A 10,886-nucleotide genomic window follows, 5' to 3' on the forward strand; every position below is an offset into this window, starting at 1 on the left:
AAGGATATGTATTTGGTCATGCAGGCAAGAGACGGGATGCAGTGTCCATCCTCAAAGATTGCGGGATATGGTATTGCGCTTACCAATGTCATTGATACAAAAAAAAACGTGCGGTCTGGTAAGCTCAATGATGGAGGGCGGGTAATATCGGACCGGGGGCAATAGCACCGGGTAGAACGACGTTCAGTACAAAAACAGCAGTCTAAAACTGTAAATACACCAGATTTGCGACGTAGGCTAAATTTCTAGTTTAAACTAAATATTTGGCACCTGGTAACTAAGGGTAGCGTGGCGCAGGTGCCACAATAGTGAAGATACCAAAATTTTAATGGATGTTGTGCTCAGACGTTTTGAAAGAAACTCTCAGGGAGATGTATACTATAAAACATTGACGGGATGTGTTGGTTTATGGAGCACAATCTAGCATACTTTATAGGGAGGATGTAGAAAAGTCCTAGAACGACCCGGGTTCACACACAAAACCTGACGATTTTATCTCCAGCGCGTTCTCTTCCTTTTCCTACAAACTGCTGAATCTGACCTCTAACTAGATCTCGACATAACTATATCCTTTTAGTGCAGTAGCGTGGCCAATATTTTTTCCAAGACGCAGCCATATCGGGCCATAGGAGGTCCGATCAATGAAGGAAGCCTCGCTTCGTCGCACTGGCGCTGTTTTTGGATCCGGACGACGTTTTCTAGGATCCGAGTACGATTGTGATATCCTGCGTCACTTTTGCATGTGTAAGAAGTCCTCTGGGCGATAAATGAAACGATGAAATAATGTCAATATCAATGAACCGAAAACGTTCCACTGACATCGACATTGACAAAAAAGACATTGAAAACGAAAAGTTAACGGAATCATCAGGGGATTGAAGGGGATTGAGAGATTTGGGCCACGGAACCCACTCTTTAAGGTCACCAAGCACATTTAGCTCTGACACAGCCATCATGCCCATCAGGTCTGCAAGCATCTCACACTTCGAAATGAGGACTGCGGTAAATGCATGCTAAGAAGTGTGGTGTATAAAATAGCATGCAATCTATGTAAAGGAGCCGTTGAGTCGGGTGTGATGTAGGCGGGAACAAGCGTCCCAGCAGGCATTGCTTTAATGACCATCTGGGGATAGCCACCTACAATTGACAGGTCGGGGCAGCACTTCGTTAAGTGGCATGATAATGTTCCGAATTCTTAAACTGAGACCGCTTTTAGGATCGAGCTTCTTGGGACTAATCGAGATTGCGCTCTGAAACAAAAATTGATGAATAGATCGAAATTGGAAACTTGAAACCCACGTTGAACGCCGTGAATAGCTCTTGGCCACTCGTTATATCAGTGTGATAGATTTTGCATATTTTGCAATATCTGTTCTCAGACAGATTGACTGCAGGAACATATCACTGTCATAAATTCACACTCATTAATCTAGTTTAGTGCTGTTATCCATCTCTCTCATCCTATCGCGAAGGCTTATCAACATCCGCACACCTGAAACAACGGTTAAATGAATGTTATTTGTGTGAAATTGTGCGAGTAATTCTCAGAACTACCAGTATCTAATACCACTAGATAAGCAACATCTGTGTTAAATTACTAGCAGACATGTGCAAAATGAAAGAAGGACATCGGCTATAATATGGTAGAAGCCCGTAGGCAAACTGGACGACGAATCAGTACGGTAAATCGGATGAGTTACGGGCAGCGCAACCCGACGGTTCTCTTTTGAGGAACGCATGCGTTGATGACCAGAAATCAACGCTTTATTTGCTTGCATTGTTGATGTTATCGCTAGATTCTTCCTGTCTGTTTATGCACGTAGGTTTAGCTTAATGCGATGCACAATGCCCTGTTTGCCGACTGTACACTCTGGGCATAGCTGTTTCCGGTCTAGGGGTATAAGACATTTATGCTTTAAACAATGAGCTGAGATAATTGTGATTTGACAACAGCCAAAGATTGAAAGCTTGGCTCTATTTTTTACGTTCATTTTGTACTACGAAACGTAATCATTGGCATGTTTAAGATACTTCTCAGCGCGTGAATCCAAACATGCTTTTAAAAAACGGAACTTTAACATAAACATTGGGAGCGGAATATGCGTGTTTATCAGGGCTAGGAATGGCATGGAATGTTGCCTGGAGGCGAAAAGCGTGGGACCGGTCAAAAGTTTGATTTTAAACGGAATGAGTTTTATGATGCGCAAACAAATGCTAATATGCAGCAAACAAAATAAAACGTTACGGCAGTATAATCTCGTCCAACCATCTGAAAAAACAGAGCTTGTGGGGTAAGACTTCCACAACTACCAGTTTACTGTGAATATGAATGTCAAATGCAGACCCATTCGTAGCAATATATTGTCCCAATGTGCATGCTCTTGTTTTAAGCAACTCACAGCCGTCGTGGAGCAAAGTTTGTCCATATCTGGGCTCTGGGCACACAGCTGTTTCTGACTGTAAATACGCTGGCATCGTGCGCATCGAAAACGGCAGAATTATTACAGATGCATGTAGATATCAACAATGGAAGTGTCAGCTAATGTGCGGGGAGGTAATCGTTCCGACAAGCCTTTTTGGCTATTCCAAAATCTGCGGCGATCACCTGTCCATCATTACAAGAATACTTTGCATATATCTAACAACGCATAGCAGAGGCGGGGTCAGGTAACGTAAGACGGCAGGAGGCGTCATGCATTCAGTTCCGGCGGCTGATTTGTGTACATTGGCTCACAAAACTTTGACGAGTCACTGTGATAAGCAATCAACATGCCCCCTGATTTCGCAGTCCTACATCCGCCACTGTAAAAAGCCGCCAATGTGTTCTTAAGTCTTTCCAGCGCCATAAATCATGTAAAAACACCTGCACCGTAATTAACGCTAAAAATGATACCTAGTGACTTGTGCTTTTACCTCCTTTCGATCATATACCACCACTGACCACCACTGCCACATAGCGCCATTGATCATCACTAGCACATACCCCCGGTCACTTTCACCAGCACGTACCGCTACTGACCACCACTGGCCGTTCCAAATCCGCCTTGTCTTATGAAATTGCTTTGTCATTTCTGACTGCATTTAGGAAATGTAACCATCTCTAGGAAAAATAAGTAGAGTAGTTTAAACGTAGCAATCAACATTGTTGGAATTTACCCCTTCTCGTAGCCGAGCATTTCCATACCGCTACTGGCATCAAAACGCTTGACGTGCATCACGTAAATACTCTGCATGTACGTTGAAATGCAATATGTTATGGAACGTGTCATGCCACGCACTAAACACAACACATTACAGAATATGTAAAACCCCACCTCTCATTTTAAATCCCCTGAAGAAAAAAATGCAAAACCAAATTATACAAACTATTGCAAGAATCCAGCTGTCGGAAATTGGTCCCGCATACAATCCAAACAAAATCATCCGCGTGAAAAAACATTCGGGATCGTGTAAGAAGTGACAAAACGTTAGCAAAAACATTGCGCTAGATGTAAGAAAAGGCTTGACTCCTTTGCGTCACCCTGTGTCTGGCGCCACATCCAGCTAATCACTGACAGACAGTGCCAGACAGATAGATCAGGTAGATAGATAGGCAGTGTTGGTAGACAGGCCGTTGGCGGTTGGTGCCGTCATTTTTTATCACATGTCATTATTTTTCCAATGTAGTTTGGTAAGGAAAAATATGGTGGTATTCCAGCCCAGGAACTGGAACGTTTTAAGCCGTATTAGGGCTTTGTTGTGGACATGGGGTTGTGTGCTTACTGGACACTGCATGGTTTTCGCAGCTCAAAACCCCACACCCCATATGGGGTTTTGCGGCACAAACGTAAAACATCAAAACCTCATGGAAACGTCAAACGTCATCTGCAACTAGAAACGCAACCCTTCAGCCCACCCACCCACCAATTTCTGACCCGCAAAAACCGACGGGCTTTTGGCTGGGTTATTGACTAGACTTAACTGGATTTCGCGGGTCAAAAATTTTGGCGTGAAAAATAATGTATATTTTTATATTTTTAGGTTGTAAAATCATGCCAAAACCAGAGTGTGCTGCCAAACACAAAACAATTATGAAACAAGCATATTTCATTTTTCATAGCAGGGGAAACAGTGATGGAAAACCCATGGCAGACACGACACACAAGTTAACCAGGCTGCAAAAATTGAACAGCTTTTAACAAACATCTCACTGAAAGTTTAAGAATAACAACCCAAATCTTTACAACTATAGACTGATTTTATTGAGCCGCAGTTAGAGGGTCCTTGATATAAATACAGCCACACATTGAACTTGGCTGTTATTGTGAGTGGGTGGTGCATTCAACTTTGGTTGGCTTAGTGTATGGGTCTTAAGTTAGGGTGACATGCTAAAATGCATATTGTATGATACAATGTGTATGCATAAATTAGTACTTGCGGGTTAATTAATGGCGGGTCAGCATTGTAGCATAGCGCGCTTTCACGGGCTCGATCACCAGCAAGGCTGGCCTGCGGGCTGGGCTGCGGGTTGGGCTACGGGCTGGGCTGCGGGCTGGGCTGCGGGCAGGGCTGTGGGCTGGGCTACGGGCTGGGCTGCGGGCTGATGTTTTGGAGAAAGTTGCGCCTCTATCTGCAACCGCGTTTGGTCCTCCACGCCCGGTGTCCATGGGTCTCCACGCGGCATAACTATCATTAGAAGCACGATGCGGTCCGCCGTCTCCCGTTAGCAGCCGTCGTCGCCGGCTCAGCCGGCAGGGCGCTGCAGGCAGCTGGCTACCGTGCAGTCCACCTCCTACCGTGCCGGATCGCGACGATCGCCTAAAAGCGATGTCGGGTTCGCACCGGAGCCGATCAGACCGGCACGTTTTCATCAGGCCCGGCGGGGCGGTGGGGAGCCATGGTGATTACTTTAAGTGGTGCGTTCGCCGCCACCGCGGACCGCCGCGAAACTGGGGAGCGGACTCTGGGCGGCGCAGGAGCAGGCCCTGACAGTGAATCCAGACCGGGCTCCAACAGCGGCTCACAAGCAGGTTTTGGGGACAGGCCATCAACAAGCGTTCGGGACGGCTCATAAAAGGGTTCTTAAAACAGCTCAGGGGCCGGCTGCGAGAAAGGTTCAGGGTCGAATTTTGGCGGCAGCTAAGGAAAGAGCTCTGTGAACGGCTGATGAAGAGACACTGAGAACTGTTCAGGAGAAGGATTTTCGGGCAGCTCAGCCGCAGACGCATAGGTAAAAACGATGCTATAGTATTTTGTCCCTTGATGGCTGTTTACTTCTGCGACGTATATTGTTTTAGGATTGACAGCGGCTGTTGCATGCTTGCGTAGCGGTTCGTCTAATATCGTTCTTGCGTCAGGGATTAATTTGCGGCATAACCCGAGTATCCACTTCTCCACTTCCCACCTTCCGAGCATTCCAGCAGGCGTATCAATCATAGACGGGTGTGGTCGACAGAGGGCAGAACAACACTTGTGCTTCAGCTTCAAATTGCCAGATGTGCCTTTGTTCCCGGCGTACACGCAGAAAGACCCCTGGAATTTGAATAGGCACACTATCGGCGTTTTGTGACCCCTCAGCATTTGAAGGAGTGGGGCCGCGAGAAGGGTTAACTTTCTACATAATGAGTAGACAGTTTTAAGTAGAAAACTGGTTTTTCAACCCCACAATACCTGTCACCTGAAATGCTATCATTTTTTTTCTATTTTTGACTATGGCACCACGAATAAAAAAGGATGATCTTGTGGTAAATGATCGCATATTTCCCCAACGAGAGCCGCGTTGAGGAGTTTTGTAGAATCCCAACAGCGTGGGCAGAAAACCATCGAAGTGAACATACCGAATAAGTCAGGGAAATGTGTCAAAATATTCTGCACATTGCACACAATAGCTTAAGTTAGCTAGGCTTCATATCTGTGAGAAGACAGGACAGCTCAGGGTTGCGTGAGAATAAAAAATATTGAAGTTACTAGGTTTACTCCTTGTAATTAACTTTTTGGCTGTCAGTGTTGAACTGAGAGCATGAATGGAACTTGATATATGTCTGACGGGCCATGGCCTCCATTGTCGGACCACCTCCCCCCCACACGTCAACCCAGAGCAAGGGCGAGCGTGCGATTCCACGGTGGGGGGGGGGGGGGCACAGCTCCCAAAATGCTACTGAAAACATCGAGTTTAGGGGGTTGCAAGCGCCCATAATATCTTGTAGTAAGATAGCATCACACGTTCTCGAACTGTTTATTTGTACGCATCCTCCTGGAATTTCTAACTCTCAACGTTTAGTTACGTCATCATTAAAACATGCCATAAATTTTGCAAGGGTGGGCGCACATGCCCGAGGGGATACTATGTGCGTATGCCACTATCCCAGTGTTAAAAGCATTGCAGATGTGGCCATAAGAGATATTGAGCTTTGCTATTGTTCCCGGATATGGGTTTCACCCCCTGTCCAACACTTCTTACCAGGTTCTAACCCTGGCTGATCTGGGAGTACAAAGCCGGAGTTAATCAGAAACACTTGGTTTCTCGACTCAGCTGAGCTTATGTGCTGATCGTGTGTTGAATGTTCGTGCGTGTTCGTCTGGAGGCAGATAGCTCTAAAAGTGTAAGTGCAGCTTTGTCACATATTCTCACCTTTTCTTGTCTAAAGGCGGGTAACATTGTGTGCAAACGTTAAAACATTAAATATCGCGGCGGCGAGCCTACTCATAAACCGTAGTGGGCTTGGAGACAGCTTCGCGTTGATGTCATGTTGCGTGGTTGTGAAATACAATGTTCTTGTGTATGCAACATGACGAGACTATCCTCCCAAACGTCAATTCTCCTCCACCAAAAAATCCTTCAATTGGTCTAAAAGCTGAGCAAAAGGTGCGTGTTAACAGACGGCACCTGGTACATCCGACCACTTGGAAGCTGCACACCTGGTGAGTAGTGGCGGTGGGTAGTAAGGCATTAGGTCTATGGAGTGCTAACACCACCACGTGCTCATGAATCCCTACACCACCCTCCATTACGCAGCAGTGCTTTCATTACAGAGTGGCGCAGCTGGTGGGGAGGTTTTTTGAGCCATAGCCACCCCTGGAGGTGGCGAGACCCCTGGGGCCGACGACCCAGTACTCTTTTGGCAGCTAAAAGCACTCGCAATGTTTCTTAAGCATCCAAAAATGAGCTCCTGGGGCGTCAAAATAGAGCCCGTTATAAAAGTTCCTCGGAATCCAAAAACAGGGTTCCTATAGCGACTTACATGGGTACCTTGGCTGAAGGAGCCTTCCTAGAATCCGATTTGGCGCCTCCTGGACGAAATCCGGGCTGCGCCACTGACCTCACGGAACCCGTATTCGTGGTGAATATTATGGCACAAAGAATGCCGAGTTTAAATGTCAAACCAAACCATTTGTCATACAAATCCCAACATGCGTGTCACATCGTTGTGCCATGCGTGGTGCAGCAAAGAGGGGAAGCGGCTGCTGGCCGTTTTCGCCGGTCCGGCCTGGTCCGACCCGGCCCGGCCCGGCCCGGCCCGGCCCGGCGCCGCCTGGCGGTGCCGGCCGTTGGCGGACTCACCTGAGAAGTCGGCGTAGCGGGGGTAGAAGACGGAGGCACGCGCCGCCAGCCAGTCGAGCGGCACCTGGGCCGGCTTCAGCTCGCCGCCGCCGGCAGACGGGAACGCCGAGGTCGGCAGCAGGCCGGGCAGCGGCGCCAGCGGGTACGGGTAGAACGGATGCGCGCCCAGCAGCGGCAGGCCGACGCCCGGCCGTGACCGCCCCGGCTCAGGCGAGGCGGCCGGCCGCGGCGGTGACGTGGGCCGCTCGCGCCCCAGCAGGGACTCTATACAGAACGAGCGTTTCTCGGCCATGGCTGGTGCTGGCGCGCGGCGCCCGGACTGGCGGCCCGCTTCGGCCGCGCCGCCTATCAGCCGGTCCCCGCTAATAGAATACAAACGAGACAAATTGGCCGGCCGCGAGTCAATTACAGCGCTCTATCGCTACTATCTGATCATTACGGCCACTTCGCTGATTGGCGCAGCGGCCGGGTGGGCGGAGTCGGCGTCGCACGCCCCGCCCTCGACATCGACCGCCGCCAGTCGGCCTGGGAGGCTCGCCAGCCGGTATTGGCTGGCATCGCACTGGACCGAAAGGGAGGGGGGAGTGGGGGGGGGGGGGGGGGGGGACGGCGGGCGGACGGCCGCACGGACAGCTCGGGCGCGAAGTTCGCCTGCATTATGCAAAACCTGTCGTGGAGTAGCGTGGTTTCATTAGAAAGGTACGTGTATCTTTGTCCATTTACAAAACAGGCGCATCGAGCTAAAGTTAAAAACGTTAAAAAACACTAAAAATAAGCGCTAGAAACACTTGGTGCCTTACACAAGAAGGAAGTCTGCGGGCATGCTCCTTACCTTGGAAATGAAAACAGCTTGGATGACTGCCCACTATCGTTTCGATGTTGACTATCCTTGCAAGAACCCATGGTCCAGTCGTTTCTAGCAGCCAAGCAGCCGTAGCAATTTGCCCACTTACCCAGCCGCTGCAAGGTGTACATATCGATGCCCATGGTACGGTGGCTCTGCCTGGCGCAAGTATTGTAGTTTGGCTTCCAAGCAGGCACTTTTATACAACTTTAGACAAGTGGGGATTGCAGCTTGATTCCAAGTTCGCAAAGCGAAAACTGGCATATGCGAGGAGGATCACAACTCTGCTCGGCAATGCAAAGGCCAACTAAAGCAATGAATGGTTGAATTCCTTCAGGAAAGCGGCAAAATACGGGAAAGGAGATGTTCCACATTTGAAGGCATTAAGACAAGCATCAGGTGTGATGAAATAAACTCAGGTGTCACTATTTAAATGGTCTCCAGGGCAAAAGCCTGCTTTAGGTAACACAATTTCACTATTTGGTAAATATGGTCCGCACAAGGTCATCGTCTGATAGCGCCAAGGAACGTCTGTATGACATCAGAGGGCTGTCAAACTGGCCGTGCGAAATTGCCACCGTAGCGAACGGGTTGACAGACTTCTAGCACTCCAACTTGTCAAAAGATGTCGTGCTAATTCGTGGGTTGTTTGTAGAAACCAAATATCGTTGTATCCTCGTGTTTTGACCCTTTCTCGCGGTGTTTTTGCGTACTTTCCGTAATTTTATATTGTTAGCTTGAAATTACATGCTCGGTTATGGTGCTATTCTGAAGCTGATCGATGGTCAGCCGTATTTCCATCATAACGCATACCACTGCACATGTTCCCACATTATAAAGTGCAGAGCGTCCTTCGCACGCCGCATTTCTTTGAACAACTTGCTATGGCTCAGGGCTATTTTCGATCAGGTTATGCGTGCTTGGCTAACCTTTGAGTAGTCTGGGCGAAATAGTCTGCACGAGTTCGCGGGCCTCATGCTTGGGAACGAAAGGGTTCTAAGGCTTAAGAACGGCAAGGCTGCGCACCGCATTATACGTTTGAAATTACGTTACGTTTGAAATGGATATCTCAGTTGAAAGCCTCATAGAAGTGTGAAGCACACCTGAAAATATATTCGGCTCACTTGACTGGCACCTATCTGTCTGGATGACCAGGCGCATGCTCCATGCCACCTGGCTCTCTCACATAAACTCGCTCCTGTTAAGTTTGATCTACTGCACTGCAGCACCTTACTAACAGCAGCCAAAGCTATAGAACAAATGATTTCAGTCTGGTGATAGCCACAGTGGTTTAAGGGCACAAGTTCGTAAGGCAGAAGGTGGTAAAACGTAATTTCGGAGGGCTTGAATTCGTCGAAAATTAGTTTGTCACGCAGAGGCTCGTCGTGTAAAAGTTTATACCGGTTAGAGGCTAGTCGAGAAAAAAAATGCCGAGATTAAGTTCATATCGCGTAAAAAATTGTATGGGGAGTTGGGTGGCTGCGGTCAGCGGAGCATTTCGTGTCCCCACTCGCCGCGCGCTCCCCGGCGCTGACACGGGACCTAACGCGCAAGTAGGCGACAGAGAGTGGCAGGTGACGCGATCAGGGGCGTGGTGAAACGATCAGGGATGTGGTGACGCGATCACTTTATATTTTTTCGGAGGGCTAAGTCCCCAGCTGGTTTGAGCCTCTCCTCTCCCAATGCTCTTCTGATCCCCCAAACGCCTATGAACAAAGAGGGATTAGTGAACGACAGAAATGCTAAACAAATTATCTTTACTATTGGTTCACTGGGTACCTTGATATACCACTATTAGTATGGTGTTTATTCTCCACCGAATTTCATTCTGTAGGAAACTGATGTTTTCTTTGCCAGCTCCTTCGTAAAGAGCAGCTGACTGCAGCATAGCAGCTTCTAAAAGTACAGGATGGCCCGTATAAAAGATAACCCATGCCTCCCTAAACCAAGTGTACTTGTCGCAGAACGTATCTATGGCGGTATTCGACTGTCAATTTAATGGCAAAACGCGCTTATCGACAGCAGTAGTCGTCAGCGATCCCACACCCGTCAAATGGTGACAGCATGAGATGCTCCAGATAGGCAGGGCCCTGAAGATGCTGTATGCGTTAGAACTGATCTGCTGCTGATAGTTAATTACCCGGTCTATTATCCACGGTGATGCACCCATCTTAAAGGGAGTGTTCCACATTTTATATGACTTTGAAATTCAGTAGAACTCGAAAAATTTTCGGTGCAGTTTATATACCTGTCGTTCTTAAGACCTAAATCCTGCTAGCTTCTGACCTACACGCCCGTAACGGTATGCAGGCTATTTTGGGAAGATCATTTCAAGGTCATCCAGTCATTCCCGACGCCACAATAACGTCATTAAAATCCTGTCATTTCACCCGTCATACGGTGATGAAGACCAATATAAACATAATTGTCGGGGCGTTCACATCTGGCGTTCGTGAGCACGATCTTCAGATATAACGGCCGTTAATTGGCTCTGAATCCATG

At 48.1% G+C, this 10,886-nt stretch overlaps 1 protein-coding gene across 1 annotated transcript in view; it reads right to left on the reverse strand.

The window, feature by feature from the left end:
• The window catches only part of LOC119090402 (motor neuron and pancreas homeobox protein 1), a gene marked incomplete at its 5' end in the record, with an annotated part of 34,366 nt that extends 26,756 nt beyond the window's left edge, over positions 1-7,610 (reverse strand). The window contains one exon of the mRNA XM_037213195.1: positions 7,541-7,610. Within this exon, the coding sequence (XP_037069090.1) occupies positions 7,541-7,610 (70 nt within the window). The remainder of the gene's footprint in view (positions 1-7,540) is intronic.
• Positions 7,611-10,886: the final 3,276 nt, after the last annotated feature.

The sequence above is a fragment of the Pollicipes pollicipes genome, unplaced genomic scaffold (assembly GCF_011947565.3).
Source record: "Pollicipes pollicipes isolate AB1234 unplaced genomic scaffold, Ppol_2.1 Scaffold_3087;HRSCAF=3621_pilon_pilon_pilon, whole genome shotgun sequence".
Taxonomy (NCBI): domain Eukaryota; kingdom Metazoa; phylum Arthropoda; class Thecostraca; order Pollicipedomorpha; family Pollicipedidae; genus Pollicipes; species Pollicipes pollicipes.